The sequence below is a fragment of the Electrophorus electricus genome, chromosome 12, assembly GCF_041902795.1.
Source record: "Electrophorus electricus isolate QZ-2024a chromosome 12, ASM4190279v1, whole genome shotgun sequence".
NCBI lineage: Eukaryota > Metazoa > Chordata > Actinopteri > Gymnotiformes > Gymnotidae > Electrophorus > Electrophorus electricus.
This window is the reverse complement of record NC_137508.1, coordinates 6,147,838-6,175,000: the sequence shown is the minus strand read 5'-3', so window position 1 is coordinate 6,175,000 and position 27,163 is coordinate 6,147,838. Positions and strand designations below refer to the sequence as shown.

The 27,163-nt window shown below is 43.7% G+C and overlaps 1 protein-coding gene and 1 long non-coding RNA gene across 6 annotated transcripts in view; one reads left to right on the top strand and one right to left on the bottom strand.

Annotated features, from left to right (window-relative positions):
- Positions 1-26,822, top strand: part of ccdc85a (coiled-coil domain containing 85A) — a 28,624-nt gene extending 1,802 nt beyond the window's left edge. Inside the window, exons 2-6 of one of the 5 annotated variants that reach the window (XM_081725149.1) lie at positions 80-1,070; positions 20,691-20,748; positions 21,471-24,407; positions 24,577-24,620; positions 24,915-26,822. In XM_081725149.1, the coding sequence (XP_081581275.1) occupies positions 80-1,070; positions 20,691-20,748; positions 21,471-21,486 (1,065 nt within the window). In that variant the 3' untranslated portion in view covers positions 21,487-24,407; positions 24,577-24,620; positions 24,915-26,822. Of the gene's footprint in view, positions 1-79; positions 1,652-20,690; positions 20,749-21,470; positions 24,621-24,914 lie in introns of those variants that run through there. The other 4 variants (XM_081725148.1, XM_081725150.1, XM_035531285.2 and 1 more) reach the window with 4 other exon arrangements.
- Positions 14,392-17,728, bottom strand: LOC145660363 (uncharacterized). Its single transcript, XR_014126649.1, has 3 exons — positions 17,389-17,728; positions 16,863-16,912; positions 14,392-15,112 (listed from the first exon to the last, which is right to left on the bottom strand). It is a non-coding gene; the product is annotated as an uncharacterized LOC145660363 (long non-coding RNA).
- Positions 26,823-27,163: the final 341 nt, after the last annotated feature.

Sequence of the window (27,163 nt, the reverse complement as noted above, 5' to 3'; positions counted from 1 at the left end):
ATTTAGAATCGCCTATCAATTGGTCCTTTCACAGACTCCTGTTGTTGCTGTTGAGTCATTCCTCATCTTGCCATTGCAGGAGGTAAATCAGAAACTCCAGGAGGATAACCAAGAGCTGCGGGACCTTTGCTGCTTCTTGGACGATGACCGACAGAAGGGGAAGAAGGTGTCGAGGGAGTGGCAGCGTCTAGGGCGCTACAGCGCGGGCATCATGCGAAAAGAAGTAACCATCTACCTGCAGAAGCTGAAGGAGCTGGAGCAGAAGCAGGAGGAGGTGCTGAAGGAGAACCAGGAACTTAGGGAGCTGTGCCTCCTTCTGGATGAAGAGAAGGCCGCTGGAGGTCCAGGCAGCTCAGTGGGCACTGGGGGACCGGTGGGCTGCAGGAACTCCATCGACAGCCAGAGCAGCCTGTCGCACGCCAGTGTGCCTGGGCCGGGGTTGCTGAGGGACGTTGGCGATGGGAGCAGCACCTCCAGTGCAGGCAGCACTGACAGCCCTGATCACCTCACGCACAAGCAGCAACTGCTGGCTGGTCCAGCAGGGGGCACTCCCGAGCACCTTCACAAGCCCCGGGCAGGAGTCCAGGAAGAGGTGCCAGGCCCAGAGCACGCTGGCCGCCGACGGAGCACCAGCCCGGAGTACACCGCCCACACCTTCCCTCAGGTGTGTAGGCCACGCTGTGGGTCCTTCTCCAGCCCTGATTATAAGGGCCTGCGAGGCCTCATCCCAGAGAAGCTCGGCAAAAGTCTGACCAGGGGCAGCCCCGAGCAGTTCTCCAAGCACGTGCTAGTGTCCTCTCAGCCCCCCGGGAGCCCAGAACTCTTCCAGAAGCACAGGGCAAGCATCGGAAGTGTGTGTGGGAGCCCGGAGCACAAACAGATACTGACAGGGACACCTGAGCACCTGCAGAAGAGCCGTGTGGTGGCAGGGAGCCCTGAGATGCTGCGGCACCAGTACAGTGTCAGCCCAGAGCATGGCAAGTTCAGCCCTGGCCGGGATGTGCCCCAGAAGAGGTTGGGAGGAGAGGAGGTGTCCCCACATCACCGGAGCATCTACAGTGGTATGAATGGTGGGTCCAGCTGGAGCCTGCTGTAGCACCCACACTGTGATACACGGAGGTCCATTTCAGTATATCATATGCAGAGGGATGGTCAACTGTCACCATGGGGGCATCAGTGTCAAAAATAATAAATAAATAAAAAATATATACATATATATAGTGCTGACCTATAACCAGGCACTAAACCATCCCATTCAGTAAGCCACCTGCGTTTAGCTAAGTTTTCCTTTGCTCAGCTCAGACGCAGCTTTGAGGAGGTAGAAAAGGGCTGTTAGTGTCTCGGGGATCTTGGGTAAAGGTCGGTGGTGTCCAGTCTTGGTTCTCCAGGGCCATGAATTCGGCTGGCTTTAGCTGCTACTTGTCAATCAGCTTGTGCTTTCATGCCTCGCAAGCCATTTACACACTGGAATCCAACTGGGGGAACTGTAACTACTCACACAGCATAAAGCTCAGAGGCCCAACCAAAGCCGGAAGACAATGCAACCTAGCAGGACCAGGAGTGGACACCACTGTTGTTGCTATGTGCTTCCAGGTGAGTGGAGTGGCAAACTGAGGACTGCAGCTGCAGTAGCACTGCAGCAACTGCAGTGGTAAGAAACAGAGTCATTGCTCTGCTCTCCTCTCCCTGCTTTATTTCCCTCTGACACTTTGAACTCCTAGAGGCTGTAGTTCATAATGAATATTACAAGCTGACACTCAGTGCACTCAGAATACTTATGCACGCGTGCATGCTCGGTTGTATGCAAACGCACGCACACACACACACACACACACACACACACACCACACACACACACCACACACACACACCACACACACACACCACACACACACACACCACACACACAACACACACACACACACACCACACACACACACACACACACACCACACACACAGACACGCACACACACACCCACACACACCACACACACACACACACACACACACCACACACACCACACACCACACACACACCACACACACACACACACACCACACCACACACACACCACACATACACACACACACACACACACACACACACACACACACACATCTATACACACACAGCATTCTGCTCCAGTATGCTTAGAGTTTGGCTAGAAGAGTTTTCACATATCTGTACAAAGCTGCATATAGTAACATAGTGGAACTGCCATAAACATGGGTAAATACATGTACAGAAATGGGGGAACAATAGAGCAGGGTCCTCTGACTTTCTCATCACTGTTATAAGAAGCAATTTGGCATTTTTGAGGTCTGCATTTAGGAGCTGAGCGAATTTGGCTCTTGCCGCTCTTGTGGAATACTTGTTGACAGGTTTTGGTATTAGTTTGTCATTGCCATAAGTGAATAATTAATAAATGTCATAAGTGACATCATAAGTGAATAGTTAATATATGATTCCATATGGGCAATACTGACAAAACTTAAAATCAGCGGAAGTCATTGAAATATTATTACAATCTAAAAAAATCATTAAAACATTGTCCGAGCAATTAATGTCTACATGTAGAATGAAACATTATGGATGAAATGTTTATCTGCATGTCATGGAACATAAGAGGCTGTTTTCACATTGCTGACAAAATAAGATATAAACTGACACATTAAGATATAAATCATCTTCCCCATTGGAGACATTTCAATACCTGGTTCTCGAATTGCCTTTGTTAACGTGATAATGAGTGAGCGTGCAACAAAGAAAAAAGATATCAGCCATTTCTCTTGGTGTGTGGCAGGTATTCTCACTAGCTGCAGGCTACTAATGATTTCCTGAAGGGAGAAAGTGCTGACTTGTAGCTCGCCAAGGCTATGGGATACCTCCTGAAGCAGTGCTGTTTGCCTTACGCTGCTTTTAAGCAGCAAATAACGGCAGTTCATTAACACCTGAGTTCACTTAGCCGGATGTGCTGCAGTGACATGGTGAAAGTAGCAGCGCAGGTGATGGTGCGTAGTGATGATGAGGGTGATGCACTCTGTGTTTCCAGGCAGAGCTTGTTCAGTGTATGGAGGATTGTGCAGCAGATGGTCGCTTCTGAGTTAAATCTCCTTCATTGCTGTGGATTTACCTCTCGGACACCACAAGCTAACAATTTGGGAAACCACAGAAAAGCTGCTGATATAGAGCTATCATTCTCTCTCTCTCTCTCTCTCTCTCTCTCTCTCTCTCTCTCTCTCTCTTTTCCTTTTTCTCCATTGTCTCTGTCTCTCATCCAAATTTCTGACCTTTTTCTAAAATCGTCTGCTTTATAAATTGCCTATCCTATTAAACTGTTCCACAAAGACACAGTAGAGAGTCAGAAATCCCAACTGCCATCTCATCTTGGGGCTCTCTCAGCTCTGTAGTCCTAAGATCCCTCAGAGGTGCCTTTGTAGAGACCCATGTTCCCCTGCGTGTCCAATCAGTCAGGCTTAAACAGTTTCTGAGCAGGCTCCACTTCTCATAATAACAATCTGCAACAGCCATTTCTTCGTATGCATGCTGTGCAATTTTGGTCTAATGGATTTTCATCAAACTAGAGTAACCCCACCCCTCTTTTGCTTTCACATGTCATGTCGGCTAAAATCCTGTACCAATAATCCGAGCAGGGAATTACAGTGTGTCCATGTTGTGCATGCACAGCTAGTCTGGATTATCCCATAAGAGGGTTTGGACAGACAGATTTTTTTTGTTGACTCCCTAGGCTGTGTCTCATTTTTCATTTGGCTTCTTGGTCTGGAGCATCAAGCTCAGTTTTGTGGTAATTAATGCAGTGATGTCAGCATGCATCACAACTAAAATAGCCCAATGGGCAATAATTTAGTGGTAGTAACATCATTTCTGATGCATATTTATCTGTTTGCTAATATGAGGCCACCAACCACTGCCAGCATTGCAAATACTCTTTATTCCATTGCTAGTACATATTGTGCACAAACAGCCTGAGAGTGAAGAACATACCTGTCGTGACTTACTTTTTATTGCTTCAGAATTTAAGATGACCGTAGATGCATGGTTTATCCTCGGAAAGGTGATGCTGAGGCCTCCTGGGTATTTTTTTGTGTGAAACTTGACCAAAAGATTAAGGAAAATCAATGATTATAATAAATGAAACCAGTGATAAAAGAATGATTTTGCAGGCAATTTTGAGCTTATAAAACTTGCTGTTTGAAAATTGCCGCTGCTGCAAGAATCTGTGATATAATGACTCCCAATGGTTCTGCCATCCAGGCAGAGTTGCGTCACTGTGGCCTCTCTCAGTCGGAGTGTTCTCCAGTACAGTGGTGCGACTGATCATCTCCCGGCTCAGTCCCCTCCTCACTGGCCTGGGAGCCAGAGGGAGAGCCAGCAGCCAGGCTGGATCGCTCCCTCTCTTTCACCAAGGACACTGCCTGTGATCTTGAGCAGCTTTACCCTAAATATAGCTCTGTAACCCAGGGCTGTCCCAAGGGCCTGCATCACTGGAGCCTCTGCATATGCTCTCCTGGGCCTTCTGCTGGAGAAGCTCAAACTGGTGCATCTATGCCTTGCATAAATAATGAATAATGCCATAGATGGGCTGCATTTGCATTGGTAATGTGACACAGGACAAGCTCTGCTCACTGTTTACGCTTCATGCTTTGTGAGCTTTCGGCACAGCCCACGTCTGATGTGACAGTACACTCTTGGAGTGATTTGCAGTAATTTCATTTGGAGGCTGGGCCTCTCTCTAAGCTACAGGGGGAGGGTTGGGTTCTGGGTGCTTGCCTTAACATTTAACCAGGATTTAATTAAATTTCTCCCTTTCATTTCTCATGAGATCTGGCAGCTTTTTGCTGTTTTCACTTTAGCTGCTTTAATTCTGACTCTGAATTCCAGTTCTGAGAAGAAGGCCCTGCTGGGTTCCGGGCCAATTTAACAGTTATGGAGCAGTTCTCAGAAGCTCCTCTCTGGGACTGTCTTCAGCCAACTCGGCCTTTGTTGCCCAGTCCTTTGACTGATCTCAAATTGGCATAAATAATTTGTTTGCCAAAATTGAAAGCATAACCCCCTCCCAGTGATTCATGTTTGTTGACACCATTGTGCATAAGCTATAAATATTCCTGCTGACTGTTAGAATGTCTGCATCAGTGCCTGCATGCAGTGTAGAAAATGAGTCTTATAAAACAAACTCCAAGGATGACTGGATGAATATACTGTGTCAGATTGAAGGCTATAGCATTTTTCAATCATTTCTAACCTCAGGAGTCAGCAAGTGGTTCAGGGCCTTCTTGCCTCATCACAAGAGAAAGGTGTATTGAATACTACTGTAGGTTCCATGCTTGTAAGAAATATTTAGGAAGTACATGTAATCCATTTCTTATCATTGTTCTTTTCACAAATGTGTAAGCAAAGGGTATGAGATTCAGTTGGGCTTAAACCTGAGCCATGTCTTCCGCAACTAACTGCTGAATCCATCTTACCAGCTCTTGCTTTTTCCAATGGCCCTTATGTGTGTATGCGAATGTGTAGGTGGCTTTACCCTTTTTTCTAAGATACATTTCCGTAATGCCTCAAAGTATCATTCCCTGTTACAAGAGGCATAAATGGGCAAAAAAATATTGTTTTTAGGTAATGTTTAAAATCTACAGCTTCTTAAATGTACTCAATGAGTCAGTACGTGGACTATATAAAATATTTAATTATCATCACTTCCTAGGTTGTCTGGTTAAGCATCTTGTGTCAGCTCTTGACACAGGCCTATGTTAGTGGTCTTATGTGAGTTACATTCTTGTATAATAGCCAGTATTGTCAACTCTTACGCACATTGTTCAGATAATGTCTAAAATGTCTAATTAAACACAGTGAAAATGAGCCATGTTATCCATTTCATTTACTTCCCCTAAGATACATCTCTCACTGTCTCTGGAAGACATCCCAGTGTGTCATTGGAAGGCTTGGGTTTCAGACAGACAAGAGATCACTCTAGTCTGGCCTCTAGTACCGACCATCCTGAGATATTAAGTGCTTGTTTTGAGAGGGCCACTGGCAGGGCTCGCGGATGACCAGAGAAGAGGACCAGGGCCGATCAGCTCTTTATCCAGGGTCCTCAACTGCTGTGGGCGTAAGGGGGCAGCCATTGATCGCTCACCTGGAGAGAGGCAGTGTGGGGGTGGGCAGCAGTCAAACCAGCAGCAGGGCTCTTATCTAATCTTTTGTTCCATTCTCTTACTTTGGCCAGCGCCACAGGGTCCAGGTTAAATCATTCTCCATATTAGGCCTAAAGCTGAAAACAGTGTAGGCTGGCAGGATCACAGTCTGACCTGCTCACAAGGTTCCAAAAAGGCTGAAAAATGATCCACTGGTGCATTAGTGACAGCCTGCGGAAAATGGCGCACGCAGGGAAAAATAATAATCGGACACCTTCATACATTCATGCCTCTTAGCGAGCACCTATTCTACGTGACTATGCCTTCCTTTGCATTCAGTCTCATTATCTCCGCCTTATATGTCTCTGGCAGTCCTACACTGCTGTCATTATCCGTTGACGGGCATTTCTGAGGGCGGTGAGGTCCTGCTGTGTAGGACGGGAGTGCGGCTGTGTGAGGGAAGGGCCGGCATCCGTCATGCCGAGCCCGGACACTGCCGTGGGAAGGCAGTCTCATGATGATCACCAGTGGCTCCCACATCCCTCTGAACTGAACACAGCCCCCTGCTGAGCTCAACAGAACAGCACTGGGTTCTAGACATTCGGGAAACCACTTACGACAGGGCAGTGCACAGACTGGTTTCAGGGCTTGTCGGCAAGAGAAATGCGCGGAACAGCCCAGGGAAGGCCATTGCTTGTGACATGAAAACCAAGAGCATCGCAAGTGACCTGGAGTGGCACTGATTAGAGGCGGATTTCTTTGTCAAATGGATGTTGTCCGCTGTGGTGACCATGGACAGTATCTAATGTCTGGTGAAATCTCCATAGTACAGGATATAAACTCATCTCATTAATTGATGAAAACCTGCATAAAACCTGTTATAAAATTTTAACCACCAAGGAGCTTATTACAGCATATTTATTATGCATGGAAATCTACCATTTCATAGAATTAATGGATTATCAGTTGTCGTTTTTGCTACATACATTTTTATGTGTGCATGGGTGTGAGCATTTTTATTTTATATAAGAGGATTTTTGCTTGCTTCCTTGATTTCAAGTTGTTGGTACAGCGACGCCTGATGTGGACATCAACAAATTGATCTTGTACCATCTGAAAAAAAGAGTGCAATCAGACAGCAGAGAGAGAAGGGCACAGGAAGAGACGAGAGATCTTTTTCCAAGGGTGAAAGTGCTGCACTTTTGCTCCTGGTTCCGATGGTAAGGCTCACATTTCCGAGCACAGGCAGAAAAAGCAAGTGGCTGCTCATGTATCACCCGGAGAGCTTTGCGCGCTGCGTTTTATTCCCACTGTGTACGCAGCGAATGAATGTGCTACTGCTAATGCTCTGCACACTGAAAGAGGGGCAGCATCTGCAGTGCATAGGGCAATGCTGTACTGTGCGCTACACATAATGAACACTGTCTCCGTGCATATGCATGCTACGAAGAACGTATAAGGAAGAGATATGCATGGTTAATTGATGGGGGCATGGTTGGCTTTTGTCATCTTAATGAAATTCTTCATTATAAATCCTGGCCCAGGTTAATGTACCATATGCACATATATCACATATCCGAGTAGCGAAATACCTAAGTCATCTTTAGTTAATGGAGCAATATGCCCAGAAAACCTTTATGTAATGCAAGTGAATGACTTGAACTCATTTAGTTAATGTAGCAAAATGACTTCACTACCTTAGGCTAATGTTGGATATTTAGCACTATTACACGAGGTTATGATTGAACACAGAAAAACTCCAGATACCAAATTGAACTGACTCCTGTGTAAAGACAGCATGGGAAATCTGTGATTTGAATACATGTACATGTTCCATTATATAACAACTACCAGTGATTACAAAACTCAAGAGTAGATTTTGGACTTGAGGCCAAGAGGTAATTACATCTACTATCTGTGCTATGCATGTACAGGTGGTAGAAGTCATCCTTAAGGCCTTCGTCAGTGGTAAGATTCGGACTGCAGGGCCAGTGCTGAATTGATATTTTTGGACTGCACTCTCGGGGGAGAATGCCACACCATGACATCAGTGATGCTGACACACATAAGAACCCCAACAACACTGAAAACCATCTCCCAGCTCGGCGCCCACAGTCGTGCCACTACCACGTCTGCATGCAGTGTTGAGAATGTTCTGCAATCCAAATAGTATCTGCTCAACAGTGGTGCTGCAATCCCAAATTTGACCAGTGTGATACAATTATACAATTACAAACTGCACATCTAAGATAAAGAGTGAGTGCAGGTACAGGGTAAGGGTACATTCTCCTGCATCATTTTGAGGAGTTGCACGGGGTATTTTAGCACATAAAAAAGCCTGATGCAAGCACGGTGCCTCTGCAGGGAAAGTGGAAACTGAAGGTTTTTCATTTGCTCAGTTGCTGCTCTAGCTCACCCACACTCGGGCATCTACAAGGCCACAGTATGGGACTCACACCTGAGCGTGTGCAGTGAATAAAAACAGTTCTTTCTTTGCTCCTGCCTCCACAGTGCCACAGTGAAGTGTGTCACTATATTTTTCCCTGAATTTCAGAGAACAAAGACCGGTGTAGAATTCATCGCCAGAGCGCAGTCACGGATGCATATGGAAGCACAAACGTTGCTATTAAATTCAGCGGCGGTGTGTGACTGAGCTTCAGCACAGCGTAGTGAAAGGTCCTGATCTGTCTGGCTGCCGTACGTAGCTCGGCTGGGCGGAAGAGTCAGCACCCAGCTCTCCCTCCTCCTTCGCTCTTTCCACACAGTGAGATGAAGAAAGAGGTAGTTGGCAGAGAGAAATCTGGGCAGCAGGTAATTGGGAAGCCCGTTAAAATGAATGAAATTTCCATGCAGATGAGAGTGGTAATAGAGAAATCGAACTGGGAGCGGAGCAGTTGTCACTGTGGAGTGAGGGAGAATACAGGGAGCCATCTACATTTGTTTATGAAGTCCCTTAAGCATAAACTTAGACTATTAGACCCCACCCTGTGTTCTCACTGGAGCCTATGGAATGTGTGGTGGATATTAATATTCTTTAGCCTTGTTCAACCCAGAAACACAGTAAATAGATAAGAATAATACCTTACAAAAAGATAGTATAGCCAACTGAAGGGGTCCCATTCATCCATTTAAATGCTGTAAATGTAAATCCATTGTTGGGTTAAGCACAATATTTCTCATATGTTTGACCAAATCAGTGATGCTATGACTATGTTTAGGAATGTGAAAACAATGGCTGGTATTAACATTTTACAGATACTTCCTTCCTTGTCAGTAAAGATATCTGAAACTATGCAGTTCTGTAATAGTGCTCCTCTGTAAGGCACAGGCAAGAAAAATAATCTTCTGAAGAGCTGCTACAACACCACCAAAAGGAAATAGACCCCACCCTGCTGTTGTGTCCATTGAAGACCATGGGTCAGCTAAAACATAACCTTGCCATGTGGACTTATCTTCTGGTGTAAGCCCAGAATGTCTTTTTCTACAGAATGTATTCCTCAAGGACATATGTTCTTTCAGGGATTACAATCAAATATTTCCACTCCTGGTATAACTAGTGCAGGATAGCCACATCAGAGAACAGGGAAGCTTGAGAGCGCTCCATCACTACAAATCCATGATGCTTCAGGGGTGGAGTATAAGTGATTCATGGGACACATATCTGGCGTCCAACTCGTCTATATGCACAGTTAGGGAACCAACCACATTCAGACGTATACTCTGTACCACAGCTGACATTGATGTATTGGGAACATGAACACCAACCTAGAATAGGGCCAGATGTGTTGTGAGAGAAGACACAGGTGTCTTCCACTTTCAGGGCTACCGTAAATCCATCGGTATAATTTTTTTGCAGCATCAAGGACTTTCTCCGGCTCTTGGGGGGGGGGGGGGTGTCCAGTTGTGGACTCAAACCCAGTAATGTTCCTCCTACTCATTTTTTCTTCTAGAATGATGATGCTATACACTATCTGTGGAATACTACATACAGATGTGTTCGTTGTATCTTGCACTATGTTGTAGGTTATAGGAACATGGTTTGCCACTCTGGTGACAGTGTGTCATATCCAACAACCATTTGCATACATGGAATTATGGGTGATATTTATACTTATGGTTAAGGATAAAGCACTTAAAATTGAGGTCTTGGGCTGCAAGAGTCATAAATCTCCTCTCTCCGGCCACTGAATTGGTCAGGACCAGAACAAATGCAAGCCAGATTAGTACAATTACATTAATTGTGCCAAACTACATCTTTATATTATCTGTTAGAATTTATACTTATCCCTTGTTAAACTGCACACCAAAGTCCACACACTCAATAATACTCTTACACAGTAATTTGGTTGCTTCTACTTTTGTGCACCTATGGTAAGTACTGTTCCTTAGGATACTGAGTAGATATTTCCAGGTGAAGCCAAACATCAATTTATGAAACAGTGTTAGCACTGCTAGATGTGGGGGATGGGTTGTCCTGCCCCCTTGACAATGTTGCAGGAGGCAGGGCAGGGATCAGATACCAGTTGAGCATGGGCAATAGACAATCCAGAAGTTAAGAACACATGTTCATGCCAGATAGTACCAGTAGTGTGTGCTATTGAGAATGCATAATCATTGTCTGTGTATACAGTGAGAGATTGGACCTCAGCCAAAATACATGCTCTGGTGAAAGCAAAATGTTCAGCAGCCTCAGAGATAAGCCATCAGCAAAGAAAATGCAGTTAGAATTTAGGTCAGCTATGTCATTCAGGTCAGGTCTGGGTTTTGTAATTGTGTCCAGCACAATAAAACAGTCATGTGGCATGCCTACAGTCTCATTAGGTAACAGAGTTGCAGAATTTAAACTATTACAGGGTGCAATTTAACATGAGCAAATACGTTTTGCAATGACAGCAATCTAGCATTGGTTAAATGGGTGGTTTGTGCGGAGGTCAGTAAAGAGTACACCTCATGTGGCACATAAGCAACTAATGGGTGCATAGCAACTAAATCTGAGCAGATTAGAACAGCCTTTGTAGCTGTGCAGAGGGGGCGAATACGGGTGACCTCTCATGACAAGGTCTAATCGTCTGGAATAGTATGCAACCGGACGTTGTTTCTCACAAAGAGATTGCATCAAAACAGCATACATGTAGCTGTTGGATTCAGTAACATATAAACAAACTGGTTTTGTGTAATCCAGATTACCTAAACATAGGGCAGATAACAAGGCAGTTTTTAGACATGAAGGCTGCATCAGCCTCAGGGGTACATGTCACGTCATGTGGTCATTCATGTCAGAAATGGATTGTGAGATCTCAGCATAATCTATGATCCATGCATGACAGTAACCTAATACACCTAATAGAGTCATGTCTTGTGTTTTATAACAGGTTTAGGCATGGGCAAAACAGAGGAAATCCATACTGATCAATAGAGTGACCTTGTTCTGAAATAATGTGGCCTAGATATTTAACAGAACTTTGGCAAAGTTGCAACTTTTCAGGTGAACACTTATGGCCATTTTCAGCAAGGAAGCAGAGCAGAGCCAATGTGTCTGTTTCACGTGCCTCCAGGGAGTCTGAAGCAATCAATATATCATCCATGTAAAGAATTACGGTGCTACCACAATGAGGAACAAAGCTTCCTAAATTACGACTCAACAGAATACCAACAGGGAGAGTCTATATATCTTTGTTGTATAACAGTCCATGTGTATTGTTTACCTCTGAAGGCAAATGCAAAGCAGTATTGTAAATCGAGGTAGACTGGTATGCAATGTGTTGGTCAAATCAACTACAGAAAAACATTTGGTGGGATCCCAGATAAAATAGTTGATGTATTTGGAACTAGGGGTTTTTCATTCAAAATGAAACCAAAATCAAACCGACACCAACAAACAGTGATGGACAGATGATAAGAGAGGATGTGTTTTTACATCTATATCAGACTCTAGTCTAAACTGATGCAAATTAATTTTCAGCATGGTAACTGCAGCACACACCAGTTACTCTAAACAAGGGAATCACCAGCTTCCTGTAGCAGCACTAAAATGTTTGCTTTCACACTGTACCCAGTCAGTCACGCTAGACACTCTCATCACCACCTATATTAGCAACTGAAATGTGGACAGGAACCTGCAAACCCAAATAAATCTAGCTGCTCTTCAGTAAGTGACCCCTTAACTGCACTGTAAGAAGACTCATAATAAATGTCAGAAGACACAATAGATTCAGGGTCTAGTCCAGGAAAGGGTTATCAAATTGAACATCTGTCTGACATGGGGAAAAGAAAGAAGTACAATGCAAAAACTCACGTCCTGAGCTTAAAAAATATGGATCCATATAAACCATGCTGTAAACACATGAATGCAATGTCCCATGAGTTGATATAATCATGAAAGGCACTCACCACTTCTAGATAAACACCAGTTGGAGCAGACTGAGCATTCAATCCAGCTTCAGACATTTTGAGAGTGATATGAAAACAACCTAGTAAATCTCAGCCCAGAAAGTTAATCGAAAATGTTTTTGAAATCGAAACTTAGGTTGAAAGTTTTTGTATCCCACAACTGTGAGAAAGGAATCAAAAGACATTTGATGTTAGGTAAGCATGAATGCATAATAGTGGAAAATACTGCTTTAGTATCATCCAAAAATGATTCCCTCTTCCCCAAGGCAACCAGCTCAACACATATTTGAAACTAAGTCTAAGGAAAGTTTAACACATTGCCTTTCCTTCTGTCCAGCCGTATGCTTTTCCTGATTGTTTCTCAGGTAACTAACAAGGAATGAAGGCTGCTGATGTGATGTGTAGTCCCCCTGTGCGAGCCCTGGACAGTTTCTAGCCCAGTGACCTAAGTGACCTATTCCACCTCTTGGCCTTGTCCTCCTCATCCGCCCTGACCTCCTTTGCCCCTTCGATTTTGCAGTGGCCTCCTTGATAGAAAGAGAGCTGTGCGCAGTGGCGCTTTTGCTGAGTCTTCTCCTCCTTCTCTCCCAGCTGCTTTTCTGCATGCTTAGCATGTGCAATAAGTTCACTAGATGGTTTGTCCTCCCACCCAATGCAAGAGGCTTTGGCGTGTTTTAGCGTTTGGTGATAAAAGTCCTGCAGCGAGCCATATTTTGATGTAGTTGTTTTGTGCTGTGTGGTCTTCCACACCGCCGCGGTCAAAGACCACTTGCCACAGCCTGTCCACAAATTCGTCAACAGGCTCATTACATCTTTGTTGTATGGCACTGACCTTTCCCCAGTGTGTGGTGACCGGGGAAACTGCTCTCAAACGACCCATGAGGCTATCCCGTCATAGGGTCTACCAGCTATTCTTTGAATTCTGCCATTCTATATGCATTTAATCTCAGCCTATTTTAATCCACACAGTTTAGACATAATCAGGCTCCATTCTCGATGCATGGTCTTATACCTACAGTCCAGGTTAGCCAGTTTTGTGATGGTTTTATTTGCATTAACCAAGTTGTTAAAGATGGGCGATAGAGATATGTAAGTGCCCCCTCACCCTCTCCGACTCTCGGGTTCCAGAAAGACAAGAAATAGAATTAAGGGGTGTTTGGGTCTGAGACCTGGTGATCATCCCTCTCTTTTCCACTCAGTTTCTCAGCGGGCTCAGCTTCTTCATTGTCATAACTGGTGGTGCAGGTTTTTGCAGTTTTGATGTCTTGAGCACAGGCACAGACCAAGGGGATGGTGGAACTGGGGCAGGTTCTTGCATATGGAGGAGGTGCAGGGGAAGTATGCACCATCATCATAGCAGTGTTCTCATCTTCATATTTAGACATAACCATCTGCTGAACTTTAATGTGACGTTTACCGCTCTCTTATGGCTTTCTGTCTTCTTTCAGCCTCCATTTCCCACTTTCTAAACCCCGAGCAATCTTTTTCCTAACCTAGAACCATTTTCTTCTCCCATTTTCTCCCTACATTCTCACATTTTGTACTTCAAATGCCCTGTTAAGAAATTTCCCACTAGTTATTTGACTCTGTGATTTAATCTGTTTCTCATCTAAATTCTTCCATACTGGCCAAGTTCCAAAGAAGATCTCTTTGTGAATTCCCCATACTCACAAACAAGGATTAGTACATGCAGACTGAAATAATTCAATTTATCAAAACTGTTGCCTTTTTGTGTTATAATAATGGAACTGATAATGAAAACAGCCCCCCTTTTTTTCAATTTCTTTATGGATATTCTTTTCACTTATTTATGCCAGGACCCGTTCCTGCGTTCTTTAAGTGGGACTCTAACCCATCTTGGTTACTTCACTTATTTATGCCAGAAATCTAACCCACACCCTCTAAGTGGGACTGTAACCAACACTGGTTAATTGATCAAAGAAAAGACTGGTCACTCTCCCCTTTAATAAACAAAAAAACAATAAACAAAACCTTACTCACAAATGATACCGACTTCCAGGCCAGAAGTCCCTCCTAGGGCTGCAGGCGAATGGCTTGCTAAGACAAGTAATCACACTCAATGCAGACTCATGGGGGGCCCCCTTTTGATATGGAATTTGCTTTGGGTCCTGGAGGTCCTCACCAGTTCCTCACCAGGATGTTGGTATCCTGCCAATTACGCCAAATGTGGTGGATTTTACTGCTCTTTAGCCTTGATCAAGAAACACACAGTCTTAGTGAGGTCAGGCTAGGGAGCATACATTTATTCAGCATTAACTATCTCCAAACAGCATTAACTATCTCCAAACAAGGCATTTTGTACTTAAAATGTAAAATCCATAACATGGGTGTCACCTTTCATTGGTTTTCAGGGACAAAGAAGACTTAACCAATTGACCACAAAAAGAGACTTAAGATAGCCCATTTACATTTCTCCCCAGTCACAAACAGGTGGGTTGCTGTTTCCTTCAGGGGCTATCAATCCTTGCGTTGTCTCTGTTCCGGTGCAGTGAAGGTCAGGCCTCCTATACCAGGTGAACTCCCTTGCAAAGGCTGCAACAAAGGAACTGGAACAAACCTTTCAGAATACTTAATAATGCATAATACACAGATTAATTATTAACACAAATAAAGTGTAATGCATAAGTAAAACGATATATGAATGAAATAGAAAAGTAACACACCTGACACATTTTTCAGTTCAAAAAGGGCAGTTACAGATACAGAATTCTGAAGAAATTAGAGTGTAGTCACAGTAATTAGACAAACGAGAAACACACACCCCACAAGAGTGGTTGACTGTAAGAGTCGACTTTTTCCTGTTCTTGTGGTTCCGTTTCTGCCGGATGGCTATATTGATGATGTGTGTATTGGTTATTTATGTGTTTGTTAGATTCATGTGTAAAAAGACACAGACATAATAAAAAGAGTATGATATCAGATATGCAACCTGAGGACGTTATAGATGTCAGTTAAAAGGTGTGGGTTAAGCTGGTCAGACCACCCAAGGTGGGCCTCCTACAGCTCCCTCACATTCTTTATCTTTCTCTTTTTCTGTAAGTCCACTTGATCACATGTATATTCCCTCAACAAAGTACATCACAAACACACACACACACACACACACACCACATTCATCTTTAGAGTGTAGTGCCGTTCCATATTGATGAACACATTTGTCACTAAGCTTTTCTTAGCAGCTCGGATAAGCACAGAGTCCTCGAGAGTCAATTTTCTGCTTACAAGAGCCCTCAGCCACTGCTGTTAAGTGGCCTTCACTTCTGTTCGAGTAGCCATGTAATTTGAACAGTTACTGAAATGACTGCAATGTACGGGGCGATGTTTGTGTGGTTCAGGACTGGTCTGGACTTCTGTTTTCTACATGATGGTCCTCTTTGTGCTGGGACTGGTACTTATTTACTTTGTTAATAGCTTTTCTACCATGAACACCCTTCACTGGCACATTATCAGACAGACCAGTTTGGGGAAATTGTGGTTTAGCCCAGATGCTCATGTGTTAGGGAGCGACAGACTGTGGTTGCTGCCTGGCTGTGGAAGCTGAGTCAGTGGGACACCATGCAGCTAGCTCGGCCTGCTTGTGTGGTTTATCATTCTGTTTTTAGGACTTCCTGTGACCAATGATACCCTCATCGCATCTTAAAACATGCACCATTCCTCTTAGTATTTTGTTTCTGGGTTAGTTCAAGTAAAAATCTATAATCAGAGTGTGCCGTGGATCAGTGTCTTAAACGTGAACATTATCATTATATATATATATATATATATATATATATATATATATATATTTATCATAAGGTCAAAATGAACCTTTACAGAAATTCTGAATTACGTTTATTCTCATAGCTGCATCAGCTTTCATGATGTGACTTGCCACTGTGAGTTGTGTTGCACTATTGCAGAGCAAAAATACAGAAAACTGGCTGTTGGAATATTAAAATAAAAATAAAATACTCTTCAAAATATCTTAATTTCTTGAAGGAAGTTAACAAATATTTAGAGGAAAACTGACTGAGTGATGCATTTTTGGCATAATAGGAGGGTCTTAGGAGGACTTTGGCAGACACAGACTTAGGGGAAGTCCAAGGGCAGAGGCCCGCTGTCTTCCAGTTGTTTCTCGAAAAGGTTAGCAACGTGCTCAGCAGGTAGCGATCAGGGTGTCCTTCCAGGGCCAGCGCCTCTAAAGTAGGGCAACAGCTGCTTCCCCTCCCCTCATTAGTATTTCACTTTGAAGCCAAGCTTTCCTTTTTATTTTTGGTGGCGATATTTAACATATTAATATGTATGCACAGTTCTGACCTGTTGTTGCACCTTGGACTTTGCCATCACTGCTGGAGTTAGTATGCACTCTGCGCTTGCGAATAAAAAGCAGAAAAAACAACGAACACAATATTTTTTTCAATGAATATTTCATATGTGGAGAAACACCCTAGACTGGTTTATGTAAAGGTTTTTTTGTTGTTTCTCCTAAATGCTTTTAATTTGAATAGGAGGGATGCAGGAGTGTGTGTGTGTGTGTGTGTGTGTGTGTGTGTGAGATAACACAGATTTGATCATCCTGTCTTTGTTCTCTACCTAAAACTACCCTCTGATCTCAACAGAACACGCTGTTCCATGTTGCATAATGAAATCTGTCATGTCCTTCTGATTATGTACACATGCATGTGTTGTTTTACTCTTTGATGTACAAGCTATATTGTTTTGTCTTTAAAAGAGTGCCTGCCTTTCACCCTTTTCTTTGCACCCATTTTTAAATTTTCATCTTTCCACTAAAACACTAAAAAAAGCCAAGGGCTCCACAGAGTGAGGCACTTTCCCTCCATACCTTTCAGACATCAGCAGAGCCTCACTAGCTGAACTGGGCTCCACTTGCAGTGTACACCACTCATCTTTCTGCATACGAAAATACATGCCCACATGCCCAGTCTCACCTGCAAAGAAGGAGCAAACATTAGCATAGCATGTTAGAAGGAAGGAGAACCTGACCCCATGTATGGGTCTGGTATGCTGCGCCTCGCCCCCCCAAGGGAATGAGAAATATTGATTTGTGTTTACGTTCCACTGCTTTGCTCTTCACAAGCGTGTTCATTATTTTGCACACCCGGCAGCTCGGCACAGTGGAGAGAAGCTTATGGGCTTGTTTAATGAGAGGCCCAGCGGATGCCCTTGTGAAGGTCAGTGGGGAAGCCCTGTACTATCCATGATGTTATCAGAAGCAGCCTGGAGAGTCTGGAGAGAGTGGGGAGAGAAGAATAGAGTGAGGGAGCATGAAGAAATAAGGATGAGAGAGAGTGACTTTGCTTCTGGTAGTCTGAAAGACTCTCCACATAGACATATGCACACACACAAAGGCGACTGATGAGGAATGCTGGTGTCCATTCCATTTCTCATTTGGTGAACCACATCTGTTCTCTGCCAATCTCACATACTAACTGCTCACGACCTGAAGAAAACCATCGCCCAGAGCACAATGAAGCTATCGAGCATGCTGGTTTATACGTAGGTGTGTGTGTGCATCAGTGGGTGTGAAGTAAGGGAGCTAAGGAAGGGTGAGTGTGTAAGGAAGGGTGAGTGTGTGAGGAAGGATAAGTGTGTAAGGAAGGGTGAGTGTGTGAGGAAGGATAAGTGTGTAAGGAAGGGTGAGTGTGTAAGGAAGGATAAGTGTGTAAGGAAGGGTGAGTGTGTAAGGAAGGATACATGTGTAAGGAAGGGTGAGTGTGTAAGGAAGGGTGAGTGTGTGAGGAAGGATAAGTGTGTAAGGAAGGGTGAGTGTGTAAGGAAGGATAAGTGTGTAAGGAAGGGTGAATGTGTAAGGAAGGATACATGTGTAAGGAAGGGTGAGTGTGAGAACTGGGCTGCTTCATTAGTACTAACGACAAATGTAGTACCTGTGGCAATCAGGCCTGTCACTGAAGCACCCTCATTTATTGCTAGCTGTTTACCTCACCCGCCCATTACCTCATGCAGGCTACTGTTGGATTGTTACTAAGTGACATGCTCTCAAGAAACTAATGGGTGTTTGCTAGCGTTAGGCAAATCGAAGTCCTAATTAAACACTGTTACATAAAACTGAAAGTAGCATTTGTCACAGTGGGCTAGAGAACCGGAGAGGCTGATGATATCTGCTTTGACTTTGGAAATGCCTCAGAATAAAAGCTTTGAAAAGACCTCTTAAAACAAAACTATAAAACATTTTCTAATGTTCTAATGTCAGTTATCATATTTTATAGGCTTTTAGTTGCTTTATTTATTAAGATATCGATTTCACATAAAGATGCTGTTAAACGGATTACTGATTATGAATGTGTCTACTCTGCAGTGCAATACAAAATAGACTAGCAAGAGACTGCATAAATGATTCAGGGAAATTGTCCATTTAATACAGAAACAAAGTACTTATGTTTTGACTGCTTTTGGTTAGAAATAAGATGCTTGTGTGACATGACCCAACAAGCTTTATTCTTAGCGGGGTAATCCGCAGGCGTAGTAAGTAACAGAAAGAGGGTCAGAGCCAGAGAATACAAGACGGCAAATCCAAACAACATCCGTAGTACCAATATGAAGACAGTCCAGATCAAAACAGAGAGGCATAAGAGACAGGCAGACAAAACCACCAGGAACGGGCAAAGGCAATGAAACGGAACGAAACAAACTGGTCAGCAAAGAGAAAAACCGCAATATGAAGTAAACGCTCAGTATACGCACACACTGGAAGAACGGCAATACTTCGCAAAGAGTGATTGAGAAAGGCAGCGAGCAACAGGTGGATTAAATAGTCCGGTGACGAAGATGTTGAGTAGCGATGCATAGGAAGTGGGGAGTTGTAGTGTATATGTGTATATGGTTAGCAGGGGTCGGCTGTGTGACAGCTTGAAACATGGTTTATTCGTAGTAACACATGCTGTTTTGGACAGATGTTAAATTTTTTGCCTTTGATTTAATATTGAATCCTTCCATTTCTATCTATCTATCTATCTATCTATCTATCTATCTATCTATCTATCTATCTATCTATCTATCTATCTATCTATCTATCTATCTATCTATCTATCTATCTATCTATCTATCTATCTATCTATCTATCTAATCAGTTTATTATTACATAATCCAGTGAGTGGCTGAGGTGTGTGATGAGTAGTGTGTGATGAATGTGTGACTGCTCTTGCTCAAACAGGGGTGGTGTATTTGTCATTTCTTGGAATCACTTGGTACTGAGATGCATTAATCATTAATAATTATTTTATGCAAAGTAACTGAATCTGTAAAAGAACAAACATCTTGGTTTGACTCAGTAGTACCTCTTAGAAAAAAGAAGCGTGATCGCTCTGTATGTATTGTTGTATTTTGTACGTGTGTTATGAGTTGTACTCTATCTATCTATCTATCTATCTATCTATCTATCTATCTATCTATCTATCTATCTATCTATCTATCTATCTATCTATCTATCTATCTATCTATCTAATTTATTATTATTACAATATCTAGTGTGTGGCTGTGGTGTGTGCTATGGTGTGTGCAGAAGTGACACTTGATTCAAACAGATGGCACTTTTCCTCACCACACACACCAGGGTCACACCTCCAGCTAGTGGAGCTGCACTGTATAGAGGGAACAGAGATAAAAGCCATGTTGTGAGTGTATATGTGTGTGCATATAAGAATGTAGTGTGTGTAGAATGTGAGAAAGTGGAAAAGGTAGTTATCTCATTATACTTTCACTTCTATATGAGGGAGGTGTGGTATCTTTTGAGAGAGAGAGGGAGGGGGAGAGAAGAGAGAGAGAGAGAGAGAGAGAGAGAGAGAGAGAGGGTCTCCTGGGGTCAGGCATGTCGTGCAAGAGTGCAATGGGAGCAGAGGCAGAATGGCAGCCCTGTCCGTTTTGTGCATGTTGCCAGGTTAGGCCATATGCCACAGCCTCCATTCTGGTCCAATACTGCAGAGTGCAACTTGCAACCCACAAACACTGTGCAAATGAACCTGTGCATAATGCAAAGGTGCCAGTGTTACACTGTCAGATTTATGATGTAATGCACTGCGATACAATGGGATAAGTAGTTGTTTACCTAGCCACTGAACAGTTACTATTCGTCAATGCTGTTGTACTGACTGTTGCCCTCCTCCACAGCTCTGATATCTGCTGGCTGCTGCACCAACTCCTGTAGAAGTGTGAAGCTTTGGGACAGGTAAGACCAATCTCTTCTGTCCAAGAAAGGCACTGACCATTAATTAACCAATGATAAAACCAATCAGTTTGTGTAGAGCCTAGTTGTTCAGAAAAGGCTCTATCACAATAGTCCGGAACTGCATGTCCCACTGTAAATGAACCAGATATCTTTAGTGGTTGGAGTCAGGTCCTGAATTTCAGCATTGATTGCATTCAAGACATTGGAAATTATTAAAAACTATTATTAAAATGTAAATAATTATCATTAAAATTATATTGGTTAATGAATTATAAATGTCATGAATGGGTCTGATGTATTTGATCTCATTTATATGTGTATCAGGAAAGAAAATAGAGATAAAGTGATAAAGTGTGTGTGTGTGTGTGTGTGTGTGTGTGTGTGTGTGTGTGAATATGTGAGAACATTAATATTGGTTGTGCTCTCATCTCACTACATTAATCACTACATTGTGCTACATTAATATTTACTGTTGATTCCAGTTTGAAGATAGAATTATTTAGCCCACAAGGAAACATTAGAGGTTATCCCTTTTGATATTGCTGAGCTCACATTCTTTATGCAGAAACACACACACACACACACACACACACACACACACACACACACACACACACACACACACACACACACACACACACACACACTTAGGGCCTTGCACAGAGGCCTAAAACACCTGAACCTATTGCCATACTAAACAATCCACTCATTTCACTCTGCAGCTTTGATGCCTCCTGACCGTTGCTTTGATTGGAGCCGGTGGAGGCTTCCTGGCCTCAGGAGGAGCCCGATTCTTTGTCTTTTGCACTGGAAGAAAGAAAAGGAGAGGAACCAAGAGAGAAGGGGAACGCAGATTTGAAGGAACTTGTGCAGCAGCCAGTGTCTTGTGTCTTCTCCACCCCATGCTGGGTTCAGGTTTCCTATTTCCCCTTTTAGAGCCCTGCAGATCAGAAACCTGGTAGAGGGATTCCACAGGATCGAGCAGGTTGGAAACCCCCAAATGGAATTCTGTAATTGGAGGTGAAGGATACTTTCTGTGTTGCCAACAAAATAGACCTACCTCCTTTAAACAAAAGCAGATGAAGCTTAATTATAAAAGTATGAAATAGATTACAGAGGCTATCACAACTTTTGTTTACAGGTGCCACTTACAACCACACATGAGCAAGCACAGACAAGAAAGTACTATTTCCAGTTGGATTCACTAATAAAGTTTAATTGGAGATACTGTGCATCACAGAAAATTAAAATGAAAAGTATTGTCATAGCAATCACTGCCTTGCTTCCATTAAGAGCTTTGTGATGACCATTAAATGTCCTAATTATGTTAATTATGATCATACTATAGGTTACAAATACAGTATTTATAAGTTGAGCAGGCTATGCTCACCAATTGTCATTAGGACACGGGATGGCACCCCCAGTGCATTGCTCCGGTCTGTCATCAACCAGAGACTACTGATGAACCATGTGGGAGATGAAGTGCTGTCTGATCTGATGCTTTTAGGAAGCACAAAGCCAGCCTTAAATGTACCCTCACCTCTCAGCCTGTGCTAACGGACCATTCAGGAGGGGCCGATATTAAAGACTTAACTAACAGTCTCCAAACACCACTGTCTCCCAATCCTCCCACACTACAAATACCATCATGCCTTGCTTCTGCCCAGGTGTTTGTGTGAACCTGTGCCCTGATAGACATTAGAAAAAACATGCAGACATACACAGACACACGCACACACACGCACACACATGCACAGACCTGCACACACCCTCTGTATTTCAGCATCATTTGAGAGACGTGGTCAGCACATATTTGTGCACTTGCGTAAGACACCCATTTTTGGTAGCCCTTTATTTATTAGGCATAGATCACAAACCCTGTGCGCCAACATTGACCCTCCTGTATAATTCAGTATTACATACAGTAAAAGCTACTTTGTAACCTCTTTAACCTGTGATCTTTTTTATTTTTGTTGACAGATTATATGAGACAGAAACAATACTAATATATAAAACTTTTATGTTTTTAAAAAGTAAAGAGTAGTTTATCTGCTTAGTTTTTTAAATATGATAACTATAATTATTATTTTTGACGTAATGGTATTATATATTAAATATGATTATTATACTGAGATAACTGTATGTATAATAAAAAGTGTCTTCTTTATGTAAATCATTTTTTTCTGGCATGGCTCTTGATTATTATATAGAATTCTTATGTAAAGGTTGTAGTTATAATTTGCTGAATGGAAAAATGACGATGTATTTTATTCTTTTGTTAGTTTTTAAGGAAAGGAAATCCATTCTTTTTTCTCTATTTACCTCTATGCAAAGGACACGATATTAGACGATATGAATGCCATACCCTAAACTAAATGTCATTATAATTAGGTATAGTGTCACGGCTGTAGAAACTCATGTGCATGTCCAGAACAGTAACTAACCCAGCAGCTGCTTCCCACCTACTGACTCAATGGCAGTGTAGTGTCTTAATACATCTTACTCTTAGTGCAAGGCAGCAATCAATTCCCCCCTGGAGCAGCCAGCCTGTTACATATGATATTAAGGGAGGAAACGTATTGGTTGTGGTTTGGCCAACAACCGCTGAGAATGGGCCCATATTGTGTATTAATTCAAAGTATGGTCGTTCAAATAGGTACGAAGGAGAGGGAGGTTGACTATGTATACAGCAGCCACCTTCTATTACTGGAATGCAGCGACGGAATTAAGGATGTGAAGGGCTGGCATGTTAGCAGGGTATGGGGCAGGTGTTTATCCAGAGGAAATAAGGAGTGTCTGCATGTGTGTTTGTGTGTGAGCAGGGGAGAGTGAGGCTCTGTGTATGTGACTGTTCACATGCACACATTGAAGTCCGTGTGTGTGCGCGTGCGCGTGTGTGTGTGCGTGCGTGCGTGCGTGCGCGCGTGCGTGTGTGTGTGTGTGTGTGGTAAGTATATCAGCCAGAAGGAAAGGGGCACAGAGCAGCTGCATGTGTGCTCTGATTAAGATGTGTAATTTTCAAAAGAGACCCCTCCCACACACACACACACACACAAATACACCACACAACCTCACAAACAAGTAGCTAGATATGTGAGCATCCATGGACAGACAGGCATGCACAGTGTCCTAATGTCTGTATTTTTCTTTTCCACTGCATTGCAGCACCCACTCCAGTCCTGCTGTGAGCTGGCCTGTGTGCCAGCCTCACCAAAATCATCCAATCCATCAACACAACCATCAGACCAAGGGGAACCTAGAGGACTATAAATATCTTCCTGTTGTTCTCTCCACCCATCTTCTTGTCTCTCTCTCTCTCTCTCTCTCTCTCGCTTTCTTTCTCTCTATATCTTTCTTCTTTTCCTCTGTCTCTCTTATCCCCCCCCCCCCCATCTCTCCCTCCCACGCAAACACACTACACAATTCACCTCAACAACAATCAATGGAATAATGTTTCCCACTAAATGTGGATTGGACCTGAGGAGGAGGTTTTGGGGCAGAGGGAATGCAGGTAGGGAAGAAAAATAAAGTCTTAAAAATGCAGCGTTGCTCAAAGACAAATACGTAGGAAACGCTGAGCTGGAGGAATACACTATACTGTGTTTGCATTCCGCCTGGCTGTGATCCAAAACTGCGAGAAACATTTGCTATGGAATAAGGTGAAAACATCTTACAGTTATTTATCTGAAAATATTATATAATTCTTTTATGGTGACTTTGATTAATGCTGATGCCTACATCAATGCATAATGAATATTGTGGAATTGCATTAGGACTTGGTCAGGGGCAGGAACCAGATACTATAACAACTTTACTTTCCCTTGTCAGATTACAGAGGAGCCCTTTAGGAGCCCTTCCTTATTGAGGACCAGGTGAAGTTTTACTTTAAGCACATCGTTTCACCTGCAGCCATTTAATGAGCAAACCCTTGTGTTGGAGCTCCTCACCTCACACATTAGCATTTCACAAGCTTCACTTTGTCTTTTAGGGATGTCCTCTCAATTCAAATTCAAAGACATTAACACTTGAGGACAGATGCCCACATTCAAGGACTAAAATGCCTTACAAGCAGATGTATTGTGTGTTGAGGTGATTGAAAGGGATTAGAACCAGTAGGAAAGTCACTGGTTGTTTCCAATATTCAATGATACCATTCTCGTTTCCAGGACAAAAGCAATTATAGCCGTATCAAGATATCTGTGCATTTGGCTGAAGAGTGAATGGCACTGCATCCTGTCTGGCTCCCAGAAGACACTGTGTAAGACTATGCATCCCTCACCCTGGCCTCAGTCATCTGTGTGCCCCTTCTGCACTTCCACTAATGTTTAACGCTGAACACTTTGGGAGTTAATGAGAGCCAGAGGCTGTGAAGAAGCTCCTCTGCCCTCTAGAAAAGGAGCATCGCACTGCATTAACTGGTCATGTGGGGAATTTTTCAGTGCTTTATACCACTGCATAAATAATGTATCTGCTTCATTTCTTCTACTCTTTCCCTCTCTGGCATTAAGCATTGGCTGACTGGATGATCGGGTACAAGTGGGAACCTCAGGCATGATGTTAAGCTATGGTGCACCCAATCCACCTCAGACAGATGAAAGTGACTGCTTCTGTGTGTGAGGGCATGTGTGTGTGTGTGTGTGTGTGTGTGTGTTGTGTGTGTGTGTTTGTGGCACAGACTGAGACGACTCCACTGTGTGTGACAGCAAGAGGGGTTCAAGTAAGAGGGCACTGTCATTGCTCCTTGGAGACGTGTCTCCATGGAGACACATGCCGACTTTCACTACTGGTCTGAACTCACACCCGTCACTCGGCACACTCTGCAGAATTCACAACCTCTCCAAAATGTACAGCGATTTCTTCTCATCGGTCTTCCTTTACAGCATTCAGCTGATGTTTTTATCATCAGCAACATTCAGTTACAACATACAGTTAAAATATTTAAAATAAAGTCTTAAATTTGAACCTTACTCTGGGGCCTAACAATGGCAAATTGGCAATGGAAGGGTTTGAACTGGGAGCTTTTGATTACTACTCAAGTAGAGATGCTTAAATAAAAACAGAGTGTGTGGTATAAACCTATTTGCTCTATAGAGTGCTGAAGGTTATTTGTGTAACAGTACCCCCTCACCTGCATACCTCCAGTTGGAGCGGCTGGTGGAGGCATGTTTCTCCCCAGAGCTCACCCAGGAGGCCTGTATAACCCTGGAGCTCACCAGGGAGGTCTGCCCAGCTCCTGAACCAAGCCAAGCTCCTGTTCTGCTACTCCCAGTCAGTGGCATGGTAAACACAGTTAAAAGGAGAAGCCAGCTTGAGCCTGATCCAGAGCCAGGAACCGAGCCTCCTGTACACACTGCCTGGATGGACTGGTGGCTAAGGAGTTTCTCTGGAATTTCCGGCTGGGTTCAAGATGCTCCTGGATCTGGCCCTGCTGTGGCCGTCTGGTCCCTGCCTAACTCCCAACTAGGTGGGACAGTTGGTCTTGGAGGGCTCCCAGGAGCATTACTGTTTGATTTTGCTCCTCTGTTTCCAGGGTTCAGCATTTCAGATGCCACAAGGGTGCCAGTCTTGCCGTGCTCTGCCAACCTGAGGGCAGCGGTCCTGCCGCGTGCTTCCAATCTTGCCAACTTGCCCTCCAGATGGCGATACCTCCACTTCGCCTCACCTACGGGGGTGCTGCCTCTGTTGTGCACAGCTCCCAGGATGGCGCGTTTGCTCCCGGACCGCCCGCCACGCCTCCAGCTCTGCTAGATGACACAGCACCCTGGACCTGCCAACTGCTGCACATTCCTCTGTCCCAGCTCCAAGAGGTCCTGTTTGTCCTGCTTCCCGGTTCACAGCCAGACACGTCCCCCTGTGCCTTATCTGGACACCCATCCAATATCCTGTCATGTCACCCTTGTGTCCACCTGACCTTCCGGTCCCTTGTGTCATTCTTGTTCCTCTCCCAGTCTTCATCCCTGTGCCCATCCCCATCACTGTCTCTGTCCTGAGCCGTGTTTTGGTTCCCGTTTCTGTTCCTGTTTTGCCTTTTCGTTTTGTTTTGAATAAAGTCTCGCTCATGTCTTGCACCTGCATCCTGCCTTTTGATCTTGCCTCATCACAATTGTAACAGTTTGATCCCATGACATCATATCCAAGATAAAAACAAAACAAAACAGGCACCAGCACTTTCCCCTGGGAGTTACATTTATTCCATTTTGACATTAACCCTTGACAGTCAGGGGAGTATTACAAAACAACGAGGGGTAAACAGCCATGAAATTTCGCACACCTTTAAATGGAAAGTCCCCTTGAACAGAACTCTACCTCAGCAGGCAGAGCATTTATGCTGCACCGCATCTTCAGAATAAAATTATCGTCTCCTGTGCTGTTGTGCTGCCGAAGTGTGGGGAATGCTGGGTGACTTGGTACTGTG